General features: G+C 36.7%; 2 protein-coding genes across 3 annotated transcripts; both read right to left on the bottom strand.

The window, feature by feature from the left end:
• Window positions 1-2,694: 2,694 nt before the first annotated feature.
• LOC147544628 (basic blue protein-like) lies at window positions 2,695-4,125 on the bottom strand. Its single transcript, XM_086633971.1, has 2 exons — window positions 3,827-4,125; window positions 2,695-3,226 (listed from the first exon to the last, which is right to left on the bottom strand). The coding sequence occupies exons 1-2, from the start codon at window positions 4,050-4,052 to the stop codon at window positions 3,015-3,017; spliced, it is 438 nt and encodes a 145-aa protein (XP_086490097.1). The 5' UTR covers window positions 4,053-4,125; the 3' UTR covers window positions 2,695-3,014.
• Window positions 4,126-12,856: 8,731 nt separating this feature from the next.
• Window positions 12,857-13,612, bottom strand: LOC147544627 (uncharacterized). 2 transcript variants are annotated; one of them, XM_086637441.1, is made up of 3 exons: window positions 13,545-13,612; window positions 13,262-13,414; window positions 12,857-13,147 (listed from the first exon to the last, which is right to left on the bottom strand). In XM_086637441.1, the coding sequence occupies exons 1-2, from the start codon at window positions 13,548-13,550 to the stop codon at window positions 13,262-13,264; spliced, it is 159 nt and encodes a 52-aa protein (XP_086493567.1). In that variant the 5' UTR covers window positions 13,551-13,612; the 3' UTR covers window positions 12,857-13,147. The 2 variants fall into 2 exon arrangements, with proteins under 2 accessions (XP_086493567.1, XP_086493565.1); XM_086637439.1 differs by having other exon boundaries at window positions 13,266-13,414.
• Window positions 13,613-15,449: the final 1,837 nt, after the last annotated feature.

Genomic DNA, 15,449 nt, shown 5'->3' with positions numbered 1-15,449 from the left:
CAACATAACTCAAATGATTTCTTACCACACATAGAAGAATTCGTCATAAGAAACCTCTGTCTATCGTTTCGAAGCCCTAACCGGCATACCTTTGTGATTCTCTTAAATCCCATCGTTAGTGCAAGAAACTTCTTCTTTCTTACCACCTCAGTGATTTGGTCTTCTTGTGATGTTGATTTCGATCTTGATTTGGATTTGGATTGAGAAAGAACACCCAGAACATTGCTCGGCAAGAGAGAAAGATAAAATGTGAGAAGCAAAATTACAGAACTATCCTTATAGAGGAGAGAGAGTGCAAGATCTGATAGAGTTGGTAAGAAATGAGTTTTCCCATGTCAAAGGTGGTAAAAATTTTAGGCCACTTTGCACACCTTTTTTTCTCACGAGAAATCGATTTTCTTACTCATGAGTGCAATCAAACAGCGAAAGTTGAACTTTCTCGAGAAAACGAATTTCTCAGCCACGTTTTCTCACGTATCAAACAGACCCTTAAAGTTCTTGTTTAACTTTGTCTTCATTTTCTTCTTTAATTTACTCCGGATTAGGTTTAAGGGACTTCCGACTTTAATTTTTTTTTTTTGTTAAGGATACTTCCGACTTTAATTACTATATCAATGCAATTTCACTTGTTTGCCACTCCCAGACACAGGTGTTTTTTTTTTATACCTCTGAATCTGAATTTGCTTAATCTGAATTGACTTAATTGTTTTGCAAGTTAGGTGTTTGTTTTCTAAATCTGAATTAGTAAGTCTGAATTAATATTTTTACGTTTATACCCCTGGATATTATATTTAACCCAAAAAACCTAATTACTTCCTAAAATCCCTTGAAACTTAGGGTTTTTCCTGTTCTCTCTCTCTGTCTCTCAAAAATTAGAAACTTCAGTCTTTCCTCCCTCTCTCTCTCTGATGGAGTCATGGAAAACGATTCTTGTCAACTAGTGAGAGAGGTTTAGTTACGAAAGTCATACACATCAGACAAGCTAACCAAGTGATTTACTAATGTATATAGTTGTTGAATTCTCTAAATATCATGTCAATATGAGTCCAAATGAGTGTAATATATGTAACAACTATCATCAAAGTTTGGGTAGTTCAATATGTTAATCATTAAGACTATTTTCTACCATAAATAAGTCTATAATTATGATCCAAAGTGATCATACTTCCTGGTTTTTTAAAGTATTTAATCATACGTGACCTTTCAAATATTTGTGTTATAACCTTAACTCTAATTTGGTTTGTGTGAAGTTTTAAGTTCACGAATACTATCTAATCCCTTGATTTTTCTATGAAAGAGGCTATTAAAATCATGGGGAAGAAAAATTCTACCTTAATCCAAAGTAAACAATGCAGGTCAACAGTTGGTAGCCCAAGTGGTTCCAAGGTGTTGACATAAACTCCAGAAATCCCTGGAGGTCCCAGGTTCGAATCCCAGAGAAAGTGGAATCTTTGGTTATTTGAATTGGGGTTATTAGGGTGTAAATAATGTTGTTGGGCTTTAGGCCATGTCTTGTTGGGCTATAGGCCCGGTTCTGTTAGTGTTTGAGTGGGCGGTTATCGAGCTTATCACATCTATGATGTATCAAGTGCCATATGTAACGTCATACGTAGATCGTAGTCGACTTCCAAAAAAAAAGTAAACAATGCAGAGAAACTCTCACAGAAGAACGAACGAAACAAAAGTCACCATCACCTTGATTCCTCCTTCTTCGTCCTCTTGGCTTTCACTTTTTACAACTCCCTCACCCTTTCTCTCTCTAGAAAACGGCTGGAAACAAAGAAGGAAAGAAAAAAAAGAGGTCAGGAGGTTGGGCGTAGGGTTTTAGAAGGATATTAAAGTGGTGTTGCTCTAGGCACCACAATAATTTGGTAGGGGCACTACAGAAGATGATAAAAATGAAGGTTGAAGGATCTCCTCGATCAAACACATAATGAAAATTTATATAGAGACAGATTCAAAGCGACTGAAATATCTTCAGTTTCGTTATTTCAAATAGATGGTCTCGTTAAAAATATATGTGTTTGATCTCCTCGATAATTTGGTAGTGCCATATGTAACGTCATACGTAGATCGTAGTCGACTTCCAAAAAAAATTTGGTAGTGCCATATGTAACGTCATACGTAGATCGTAGTCGACTTCCAAAAAAAAGTAAACAATGCAGAGAAACTCTCACAGAAGAACGAACGAAACAAAAGTCACCATCACCTTGATTCCTCCTTCTTCGTCCTCTTGGCTTTCACTTTTTACAACTCCCTCACCCTTTCTCTCTCTAGAAAACGGCTGGAAACAAAGAAGGAAAGAAAAAAAAGAGGTCAGGAGGTTGGGCGTAGGGTTTTAGAAGGATATTAAAGTGGTGTTGCTCTAGGCACCACAATAATTTGGTAGGGGCACTACAGAAGATGATAAAAATGAAGGTTGAAGGATCTCCTCGATCAAACACATAATGAAAATTTATATAGAGACAGATTCAAAGCGACTGAAATATCTTCAGTTTCGTTATTTCAAATAGATGGTCTCGTTAAAAATATATGTGTTTGATCTCCTCGATCAAACACATAATGAAAATTTATATAGAGACAGATTCAAAGCGACTGAAATATCTTCAGTTTTGTTATTTCAAATAGATGGTCTCGTTAAAAATATATGAATCAAAAAAGAAATGAAGATCAAATGTAAAAGAGAGATGAAGGTTGCAGATCCGACGAACCAAGGAATATTTAAGTCAAAATTACAAAAAAGAAAAAAAAAATCAAAATTACAACTTTATACTTTAGCATAGGTTTTCCGTTTTCGTTTTCACTTAGATTGGGTGGTAACGCATAGACCAAGTGCAGATCTTACTATATAAAGGAACACATCATAAATACACAAGTACGAACTTGCAACTTTCTCATAAGAAAGAAGTAGGAACTTGCAACTCAAGTAGAAGCAGTAGTAAATTCTATTACATTTATTTGTTGATGGCTTGATGCTGATTGTAGGAAGTGATTTGGAATTTGGAATACTAGTATTATTTAGCATAAACAACCATTTTCATGCCGTAACCGCAGTAATCCTTATCGCAACAAATGAAGTAGTTAAATCCTTTCACTAACTTCACATGATCATGGCCCGATCTGAACTTCTTGGCGTGACCACGTTCAGAATCACAAAGATCATAACCAGTCTTGTTTACCCTCGCTAGTCCGTATAAATCTCCACCATCTGTCTTGTAATTGAAAACTGTTTCATTCAAAAATACAAGTAAATATATAAAACCATCTCATTCTCATTTATATAAAAGAAAAGAAAAATTGAATGTACATTTTTGTTTAGAAAGAGGAAAACCAAGCACTATTTTGTGTTTTTAAACTTCAACCAAAAATAGATCCCAACAAAAGGTAGTAGTTAGTTGAAATTGTTTCGAAAGAGAAGGCTTCCAAATAATACATTTTCTTCTAGGTACGTAATGTTTGTGATTTTTCTAGATCTGATCCGAAATATGTCTAGAGGTTTGTATTAACTCGAATTGAATTTCATAATATCTAGGTTTTCTTTCTGACTTGTGATGTAAGATTTATCTAAATGACTAGTTTGACTACATTTCATCTTTTTGGCTCAAACCCTATGTTTGGTAAAATTAAGCATAAATTGATTAGGAGAATTTGAAGCAATATTAATTTAATATTCTTTCTAAACAAATATATAGGGTGTAAAATTTTACAAAATTTTTCTGGAATATCAAAGCAAAATTAAGTGTACCTACTACTAGCTCAGTTGAATAGAAGATCAAGAGAAGAAACTCAAATTGAATTACTAAAACCTAATTAATGAAAGACATACCAAGAACATCTCCAGCTTTGAATTTCTTTCCTCTAACCCAATTACTGATCTCAGAAGGGTCTAAATCCCATCCTTGTTTATCCCCAACCACATAACTTCTTCCTTCCACCATTTCCAAACATTGGACAACCAATAAAAACACCACCAAGAACCCTAATTCGACAACCCTTTTTCGACTAATAACCACTCTTCTCATTTTGTTCTGATTCGTTTTCATGATCATCATCTTTGAAGATTTTTATTTTATACAAGTTCAGCACCCTTGTATTGACTCTCAAATAGTATTAATAAGTTTTAAGAAATTGTTGCTTTTCTACCTAATTTATATGTTCACTTTAACAATAAAAAATAAAATAAAATAAATGAAAGTTCATGATGATGTTTCATTGAACTTATTAGGGCTCCACTTTTTTTTTTTATGAGAATTTTGCAAATTTAAATAGCTTATGGGGCACAAAATGATTGGATTAGGAGTGAGTAAATTCCTAGGCAAGGACCAACAGAATATTGAACTCGTTCTTGGGCTTGCTGGACTTGGGTCTGGAGGGAATTTCAAAGGGGTGGCAATTGATTCATGAAGTATGTGGATGTTCTCAGTTTGTTCGATTTGAATCATACATTGTGAGGGTTCGTTCTTTTGACATTGAACTTTCGGCTATTTAAAATTTGTGATCTCCTTGATTGGCTATATAGCGCAAAGAGGTACTTTTCGAGATCATCCGATACCAAAAGACCAAACAATGGAGATAACTTATTTCCACTTTGAAGGTGATGCTACACCATGGATGGTCTGGTATGAGACTAGACATGTTTTCACTTCATGGTCTCATTTCGTTGAGTCGTTTATGAGATGTTTCGGTTCACGCGGAAATGAAGATTCCAATTTTGCCCTTTCAAGATTGCGTTAAGTTGCGTCAGTTGAGATGGAGTTTGTTCGATTGGCTCGTCGTGCATATGACTTGACTGATGAACAACTTATCGGTTGTTTTCAGGATGACAAACGTGATGAAGTAAGATCTTGAAAACCAGGGGCGGTCGCTTTTGCTATGGAGTTGGTTTGTGTTCAAGAGGGAGAAACTGAATGCTCGCAAGCTCTCCACCAAATGGCCCGTAGATAAGTCCCTCAAATAATACTACATCAAAAGGGACAACAAATCTTAATCTCAATTGGTTGTCAACAAACCATCGCCTACTTGTTTGCCATCACAAATTCGTCGCCTCACTCCATCAGAGGTATAGGAGGAAAGAAAAAAAAGTTGTGTTTCAACTGTGACGGGCCTTCTGCCTAGGTCAACGATGTAAGAATCCTCAATTGATGCTTATGGAAGGAAAATGGGTTATAGGAAGGAGACAGTGGTGATGATGTAGAGAGCAATCACCCTACAAAAGTGGAAGTAGTTGAACCTACGATATCCATCAAAGCAATAACAAACTCGCTTAAACCACATAAAATACATTCGCATATTCTAAGAGCATCTCCAATGGGACACTCAAGAAAAACCTTATAAATCTTAGGTGTCAAGTGTCAAAAGTAAATTTATAAAATGTCTCTTTCCTATGTGTCCATTTAGAGACGCTCCAATTAAAAACTTTCTCTAATTTAGACAATCTAAAGGTCATGATTTTAAAGTAAAAAGTTATGGTGGCACTGAGAGAAACTTAAGTGGGCACTCTAATTTTAGAATGTCTCTCTTAAGACTCTCTATAATAAATACATTCTCTCAACACCGTCTCTCTCTCTACACCTTTTCTCATATCTGCGTTTGAGGCTCCGGCGAAGGGTCATCCCTTTGCCGGATCCCCCTTTTTTCTTTCGTTTGTAGTTATTATTCCCTCCATTAATAGTTTCTAGGGCTCAATCTCTTTCAAATCAGTCAGTATTGCCATCTTTTGTGGGGTTTTTAGAAGAGAGTTAGGGCAAATAACCCTCCCTCTTCAAGTCCTCCTCTTGATAGTAATCAGAAGAAGGGCTCAATCTCTCTCTCTACTGATTTGTTGTAGTGTTGTTGTTGGATCATCCATCATTTACAGTCTCTCACCTTACCTATTGATCTTCTTTAATTATATGGTTTCCTTTGAATTCTATGGTTTCTGCAAGAGAGAGATAGTTTTCAGGGATCCAGTTATGTGTTTTCCGATCAAGGACATCTACAGTATTATGTTTCCGGTGAGTAGAAGAAAGAGATAAACAACTCAGAGATGAAGACAATAAAGAAGAAGGTGAAAGTAGTCAAAGGGTTGTTCAAGAACTTATCGATGTGCATCCATCAAGAACTCACAGGAAGATTATTTAGTTTTTCATATACTTCGGTAATTGGACGACGACAGTTTTCCCGGTGACGAAGGCGGTTCTCCGGTGACGAAGGCGGTTCTCCGGCGACGAAGGCGGTTCGCCGGTGACGAAGGCGGTTCTCCGACGACGGAGGCGGTTTTCCGGTGATAGCAGCGGTGGTTCTTTTATTATTAGTATTATAGTATTTGTCAGACCTTTAGGGTCTCTTTTCACGATCTTTAGGATCTTTTTTCTCGATCTTTAGGATCTTTTTTCTCGATCTTTAGGATCAATGTGTTTGTGTCTAGTCCAATTTCTTTCCCTTCATGAGGCACTTTACATTTAAAGGTATGTAACTCTGTTTTCAGATGAGAGAAATAATGATTATCGTCCATGTAAATCGTGATTTTATCACTTATGAATAGAAATGTTTCCCATAGCTTAAAAAAAATCCAATTAGAAATTTTTTTTTAAAAAGGAATTCCCAAAAAATCACGTGACACTTTGAAAATTGTGACCGTCTCATTGGAGATGCTGATACAAGATACCTTAATTGATGTTCTACACCAATTTTGATCTTGATAGGATAACACTTGGCATGATGAATGTGGTGGAATTTTGTGCCCAATTTGCGGATTGTATAATTGTAAGTCACCATCAGGCGAAGTGGCCTACTTTTTTGGCGTGTTTGTATCTCCTACTACTTGTGTCGGTGCAGACTTTGTGTCGGCCTACTATAAATAATCCATAAGTTCAACAAAAAAAATACTATAAATAATCCATATTTTCTGTTCCAATTATAAGTTGTATTCAAACAATTTTCGCATATATAACAAGCTTGGATTCCATATCTAACATCAAACATATGATTGATTCTAAACAAAGCTTAAAGTTTCAGTTTTTCGACTCTAGATAAGATATTCTTAAAATGTTAGTGGTAATTGGAAAAGTTTAACTTTTTGGGAAGTTTTATAAGGCCTCCCAAATTTTGTTAAAAGGCCTCCCATGAACCATTTTACTAGGGGTGAGCAACGGTCGGTTTTTTTCGGTTTTGGCTCGAGCCGAAGCCGAACCAATAAGTGACGGTTTGACTAAATCGTCGGCCGAAGTCGAGCCGAACATTCGGCCGGCCGACATGGTTCGACTCGGTTTGGTTCGGCTCGGTTGAGTTCGATTGATCGGTTTAACCGATCACAATTTAGAGAAAATTGGAAACTAATGTCATTCATTTCATTGCATACACCGAAAATAAAAATTAAGAACTTATCATACTTTTCCACCATTACATATGCTGAAAATAAAAATTAAAAATTCATCGTACTTTTCCACGATTACAAAAATAAATAAATAGAAGTACGAATAGAAAATCTATAATTGTAAGTTATTAACTAAGAATAAGTTGTGGTAAATAGAAAATCAGTGAAGACTTACCTTCAAAACTTTTCAATCAAGTTGAATAGGTGGTTGATGAAGCCGACAACAACAACTAGGGAGGAGGACGGATAGTAGTATGGAAGATTCGATTAGGGGTTTTCTAATTTTTTTACTTTTTAGTTTAGCACTTTCTAACTTTACAAAATTATTATTTCATTTTTCCTTAGGGTTCGGTCGGTTCGGTTTGGGCGGTTTCTAGAAACTCAAGTTGAGGCCAAACCAAGCCGAATTAGGGTTGTTCGGTTTTTCGGCCGAACCGAGTCGAACGGTGATCGGTTCGGCCTAAAAATCGGTCGGTACAGTTCGACTTGGTTTGGTTCGGCCAATTGGTTCGGTTTCTGCTCACCCCTACATTTTACCATGGACCACCTTGACACAAGGATCTTATTGAGAAGTACAGATTCTAAAGACAGCTTAAGTATATCTAGTTTCCTCTCTAGTGGACCTTAAGCTTATTTAGTGAAATGGTAATTCAACCTAACCCATGGACCACTTTGATACCTTCAATCCTGTTAGGGCTAACCTGGTAAGCTTATAATCTGTCGTCATGCTCGACTGAGATGATGCGGTCGTAAAGTAGCCGCTTTGATGAGAACCACATGGCAATGGCCGTAAAGAGGATAATATCTGATGGGAGTGTATGTGCATCTTCTGACACTGACATATCCTCCAGTTAACGGTTCGTGTATAGAAAGGTGATTGCTGGCTCTTTCTAGTCTTCCACGTCACTAGTGTTTTCTCCAAGAAGAGCAAAGTTTGGAGGGACCAGACTCACTCTAGCAAAGCTCCCTACTTTGAGTCTTTGACTAGATCAGGGCTCAAGTTGCGAAGCTTGACTTAGATCCACCTTCCCGTGCCTAAGGACAGTACAGGGCTCAAGGTGCCGAGTTGGATTCAGCAAACTTCCCTTCACTGTTTCTAGACCAAAGCAATCTTGGTCAATCCTTGATGGCTTCGACAAGGGCCTTCTTACGTGCAATCTTGGTCAGTCCGTTTGACTTCTTGATCGGGTCAAAGCTGACCACTACTTGGCTCAGCACTTCGCAAGTGATCCGAAATGCAATATTTAGGTAATACACCACTGATGTCAAAGCTACTCACCCATGCACTTTTCACTCGCAATTGATTCTATGCAAAGACTATGTCAAGAAACTGGGGCGTTCTCATCAATTACTGTACTGCTAGGCAAGTGTCGTCAGAATTACACAAATCACTTAACATGGCATTTCTTATTATTAAGCTCCTTATTATCAAACATATTTCATGTATCTTACATTTTTACAGGCCGCTTCTTGGCTCTGCAAACCCTATAAAAGTCTTTCTATATTTCGGGCCGTCACCTTTCTAATTTAGTACATTTTTAAGTGATCATAGTAACTTTTGTTGTCTGATCATTCAAGTAATTCCATCATTTACTAAAATATCATGAATCTGTTGATGTAATTGACTAATATTTTATGTAAATGTGTATTCAGCAGTTGTATTCTATAACTAAGATGTAATACGAACACACACATAATATAAATATATAAATATATATTGTGGTCGTAATTATACTTTTACTAATGATTTCTGAATTGTGGTTCAGGCCTTGTTACATCATGCATACAAGACATTAACCTAAATATATATATATATATATATATATATATATATATATATATATATATATATATATATATATATATATATATATTATGGTTGTATGCAAGTACACAATATATCTAGCTGTAGCATGAGTATTGGTGTCAGAAACCTGTACCAAGTGCCAGATATAGCGAGTAGGAAAGAGGCCAAGTTGGGATGCCGTTGTGAACGTAACATATATCTGTCTACATATAATATATTCTCCTTGCCCCTTCCTCACTCTCGCCCCTGACAACAATGGTGATTGGCAAGGTAGGGGTACGGAGACTCTGAAGCATGTGGAGTGTTAGAATCATAGGTAAAACATTCAGACTTCTGTTGATCTTTCACAAGATCATCAAAACACGGATACCGTACATTGATTTTGGTGCATCAAAAGTCAGCTCCAAAAGAGAAGTTAGAATGAATTAGAGAAAAGCTTTCACTAATAGTAAAAGGTGAAAGGAGCAAGATCATGATTATGCAAAAGGGCAAGCCAAAATAAGAAAAACGGAAAGAACTTTCCTCTCGGTACAACATAATGGCATATAGATTGGATTCCACATAAGAACACCCACCAGGAGCCTCGGGGGATGGGTATATACATATACGTACCTTTTTGCTATGCCAGATGCTCTATACTGATAACTCTTCTTATTGGGTACACATAGGCAACTTCAATTCTGTTGAGACCAAGAAAGTACTACTCTACGCTAACGTTCGGGGACGGATCCAAGATTTCAAGCCAGGGTGTGCTAGTCTAAAGTTACTGGAAAGTAAATTTCTACTGACAACGTATATGTATTTGGAAGGTGATTTGTTTGGGAAATATAATTTATTTTCCAATCATGATACTCGCATATATGCTAAGTTTCTAACTCACTCCAACATAACTTTCTTTGAAAAGTAAACAAAATTAAGTACACATGCGAAACTGTTGTCCCGTTACAGTAATAACACAAGTATTTGCCCAAAAATACATATCAAAAGAAATATTTTGCAACGCATGAGTTTTTAAGTGTTATTAGTTTCATGTAAATAAATAATTGGATGAATCAAAAACTTAACATGAGAATAAATACAGCCAAAGCCTAAAAAACCTAAGGAAAAAACATTACGAATTTACTGTACATGCAGAGAGGTAATAGTTGTAATAAGTTGAAGACAAATGAGAAACTCTAATAGAGTTTTGATTGCTCTAACAAAGGAGTCATATTTGAGTTGAAGAAAAGCATGACGCCAAAAAAGAATCTAGTGGTGCAGAAAATAAGGCTAGAGAAGAAGTGGGAGCCAAAAAAGAATTAACCTAAAAAATGTAACAGGAAAAGGGAGGTCGCTCATGGGATTCCAAGGGGTGGCATCTTGGCGTCAACTAAGTTCAGTTTCTTTTGGCTGGTTCCATCTGAATGAACCTAGCAAGCACTAACGTATTTTATAACTACATCGCAACTATGGCCTCTTTCCACTCGCTATATATGACTCTTCTTACTAGTGTCAGATACCAATAGCCATACCAACAATTGGTCATGCTATAACACATATATGGTCTATGCACATATGTAAATATCATATACAAAACAAAGTAACCTAAAGTAATATCCTATCAAAATACTAAGAAAAGGGTGGAAACTGAAGAAAGAGCTCGAGCTCAAGCACAAGACAGTAGAACTAAGAAGAAAAGAAAGTATGCTTGCTTAGTGACTGATACTGAGCTAAGCAGTCGGTCTCGGAATCGCCCAAAACCCGAGCCTGAGTCGAGGTCGAGTAACTCGGCCGAGTCAAGCCGAATATAATTACTTTCGCTTTCTTACATATATATAATTTTTTTTTTGAATCATTTGAATTAAAAAAAAGAAAGAAAGAAGTATACAAGAGGAGGAAGCTTAAGGATCAAAGAGATGCAAAAGCTACCCTCCCGGAAGAAACAAAAAAAAAAAAAAAAAGAAACTCAAAAAACTAAGGGAGAGATTGGACCGGAGTACTACTCCAAAAGGTCCCCCCAATGCAAAATGAAATCCAAGTAGGTAAGGCTTTTTGCCCAAGCGAGGTTCCTAGTCCAATGAAATAGAAGCCCTTGAATATCTTCAACCTCGAGGTCACTATTACCACTACCCTCCTTGAAGATTCTTGAGTTTCTAAACTTCCAAATAGACCAGACGATAGCACTAGGGATAATTATATATATATATATATATATATATATATATATATATATATATCCTATTTTCATGTATATACATCCTATTTGAACTATTATGCTTCAAATAAAACTCTAAAAATTGCAAAAACTAACTAGAAGAAGTGTCAACTATCAAAAAATTATCTGTCAAAAATTCAAGTAAACTAATAAGTAATAAATCTAGAAAAGATAAGTTGTTGAAGAGCTTTGATTAATCAAAGTTTTCTCTTTTTTTTTTTCTTTTTTGAATTGCATGTCTTGATTTTTGAACTGTATGCCTATGGTTTTGATTATTGTATTTTAAATTAATATGAAAACATCCTTGTATTATGATTTAGAAATAGATTTTCGTTTCTATTTTGAGTCTTGTTTGTATAGAAGTAGGATATACTATTTCAAATTTTAGAAATACCATATTCCTGTAAAAAAAAAAAAAAAAAAAAAACTGCGCCCAAACTAAAATAAAAAGTCAGGCCAAGTTACTCGCCAAGCCCCGGATCGAGGGCTCTGCTCGACTGCTACCCGAGCCCGTCCCTTAATAACTCGCACAAATTTGACTGCACTTATACTGAGAAAAAAAAATATATATAAAAGAGGAAAGAAAAACAAAGAAAAGAAGGAAAAGAAAAGAAAGAGCAAACTAGGAGCAAATCTGTTTCGTTACTTCGCATATTCTACTTTTAAGTTTTCCTTCCAATAACCTCTTTCTCTCTCATTTGTTATTTTTACTTAACCAATGTAAGATATGAAATCCGTAGTCAAGAAAGATACTAGGCCCGACCAAACAGAGTAAATTAACTCAAAACTCAGGTGGACTGCACGAGTTACTTGGTTTCAATCTACGAGGCGCTTGATTTATGACCCACTCAATTTATCCCTAAGATACGAGTCATGAGTTTTCTTATGAACCCAACTAATGTTAGTTGCAATGTGGAGCTCTGGTATATGATACGAGTATGGGTACAGTTACAAGCATGCGATACGCTACCATGTGAATATCGAGTACGCTAGGGGTATGGCCACTTTAGTACGCTATTTTCTACTGTAGTAGTCAAGCTTACATCATTTTACAAGGAAGTTGGGTCAGCAAATTTAAGATTCTGTTACCGTTATACGTCAAATTTGAAGTACTACATCGCGAACCTACCCAAAAGGGGTACGGGGAATCCGGTGCGCGGTAGGTACGCAAGGGGAGGTAGAGTATCCGGTGACATTGAGCCAAACTAAGAAAGATAGGGTTTGAACTAGATTCAATAAATATGTTTGTCAAATAGATCTGATTGAGAAATCAAAATAAATTTATAAAAAAAAAAAATTCTGAATGAGTTGGTCACATTCTTAACTTCACATCCTAATTCCTATCAACAAACTAAGATTCATATCTTCATAAACAATACCTATTTATTCAGTCCACAAAGATTCACTAATATGCATAATTTCTCATCCTTCTAAACCACAAAGAAGAACCTAATATGTAAACAGATTCATGAAGACAAACACACATGACACATGAAAAAGATGACAAAAGCCCTAAGAATTTCAATTCTTTCTAGTATATAAAACCGAACCAAATAATTCTGATAAGGTTTACACAACCAAAGGCAGACAAGATATATAGATTTGGCCAAAGTTATTTAACCAACAAATTGCATATATTCAAGAGATATTCAATCAGCATTTTGAACAAAACCCACATTTCAGAACTGAAAATATAACAGAGAAGAAATTACTGTTTTTTTTTTTCATGTCATCTGACGAATCCTTTTTCTTCCATCAATCTTCACAGTTTCTCTAAACCAATCCTTTATTCCTGAACCACATTTCGGATATCAGAGTAATTTTCAAAAACTCAAATTGATTCACAAAAAAATGAACAAAATTCAGTGAAAAGAATTGGGGGAAAAAAAAAGAAAACAAGGCACACCTACGTCTGTTTGGAATAGGAAGAAGATGATGGAACACGCTTATTACGGAACATCATGAAACCGACTGGTAAAACAACTCCGACCATCATTATCACTGCTCCGATCAAGTACCTCAATGGCCCCGGTTGCTCTACTTCTAATAATCTCCTCAACTACAACATATAAAGAACAAACATTTGTATCAAGTTAAAGAAACCTAACCCTAGAATTCTTCAAGGTCTAATCATTTTGATCACATATAAAGAACAAACATCTGTATCAACTAGGAAGAGAAAAACTTACAGGCATCCTTGAGATCTACTAGTTGCGAAAGAGAGAGAGAGAGAGAGGGGGATCAGGTAGGCAGTGGTGCTCAAAAGGCCGGGCCGGGCCAGGCCGGCCTTTTATAGAACGGTCCAGGCCGGGCCCAAGCAACCCGGGCTGGAATAGCCCCGGGCCGGGCCGGTCCCGGGTTGGCTAAACCTATGGCCCAGCCCGGGACCGTGACTTGACCCAGGCCAGACCTATCCGGGCCGGGCCGGGCCAAACCCGAGTTTGACCAGGCTAATATGTTTTTTTTTTTTTTTTTCTCCTGTTTTTTAATATGAAACTCAATTAAAACTTAACTAATCCTAAAATTAAATTAAAAAGTAATATTACAAATATAAAACTATTTGTAATAGAACTTACTTAAAAGAAAATAAAACTTATCACGTAGTATTAAAGTAATGACTATTTACCTAAAGTAAATTAAAACAAAATGGAACTTACTTAAAAAATTTATAGTATTTACTAAAAATTTCTTCTCTTACTCGAAAAGAAAAGATTTTCTAAAACTTACACAAAAATGGTTTAATGAAACTTACCTATATTCTTTTTATATTCTCTAACTTAAAAAGGAAAAGATTTTCTAAACTTACATAAGGATATAAATCCTTAACATAAATATAAATATTTCTTTCTAACTCAACAACTTACCTAAATTTATTTTTAGATAAGATTTTTTAAAGCTTACCAAAAATTTCTTCTCCAACTTAAGTTTGCTATATTTTCTAAATAGGATATAAATGATTAGGAGGAATAGAAATATTTAAAGAAAGAAAGAAAAAGGAGAAAAAAAAAGTTGTCGGCCTCAATCCGGGCTTTTCCGGGCCGGGCCTAGCCCGTCGGGCCCAAAATAGAGGCCCAGCCCGGGCCCGGGACAGAACCCGGGTTGACCTGGCCCGTTTTCCGTACGGTCCGGGCCTGTACGGAACGGGCCGGCCCGGCCTTTTGGGCACCTCTACAGGTAGTTGAATCCTCGAATTTGACACTAAAATGAGTTATTTCCTTTTTGGCCCCCTATTTTATGACCAGCTTCCCATTTGGACCCTTGTTTTTCGTAAATTCGAATTTGGCCCCCTGTTGTTAACACCGTCCGTTAACTTTAGTGGATAATTTTTTTTTTCCATAATTGCCCTTGTTATAAAAGTGATTTTGTAAATTCAAATTTTGTCCCCTTTTAAATATGGGTTGATTCCCAAAAAATTTCAACTTATTTAAAACAAACTAGTGTTCTCTTTTCTCAACAAAAAAAACTAGGGTTTTCTCACCTCCATCCCATCACCTCTCTGTTCAACTTCATCACTCTCTTGCCACCTCATCATCTTCTCCAGCGATGATCGTCGGGCGACAAAATTTTCGGCGACCATCAATTTTTTTCTTCTCTCTCCCTTCTTTCTTCTATGGTTCTCTCCTTTCTTCGCCCCCTCTTTCTCCTTTCTTCTCCCTACTCTGTCTCTCTAAAGCTCCACGAAGGGGAGTAGCCACTTCGTCGGAGCCTTTGATTTCCAAACGAAACCAAACCAGACGAGATATTGTCTTGTTTGGACCAGATCTGGTTTGGAAACTAGACGAGATCTTGTCTGGTTTCCAATCGAAACCAGGGGCTCTGGCGAAGGGGTTCCTCCTCTTCGCCGGAGCTTTAGAGAGAGAGAGAGTAGGAAGAAGCAAGGAGAGAGGGAGTGTATGGGCCAAAATACGTCACCAGGGGCGCCCCCAGAAATCCACGATTGATGGGCTTACGCGATGACCAAGCCCATGAATTAATGACCAATGGGCCTGACCCATTTATCTTCAGGCATCCCGAAGCAACGTTAAAGTACGGGAGTACGTCCAGCTCTGGATAAAGAGGTCCGTCCTCACCAGCAGGCCATAACACGGAAGTGC

The sequence above is a fragment of the Eschscholzia californica genome, unplaced genomic scaffold, assembly GCF_041429995.1.
Source record: "Eschscholzia californica isolate CP2 unplaced genomic scaffold, dmEscCali1.0.p SCAF_4, whole genome shotgun sequence".
Lineage (NCBI taxonomy): Eukaryota > Viridiplantae > Streptophyta > Magnoliopsida > Ranunculales > Papaveraceae > Eschscholzia > Eschscholzia californica.
Note: the sequence above shows the minus strand (reverse complement) of the source record. Positions and strands in the feature narration are given on the sequence as shown.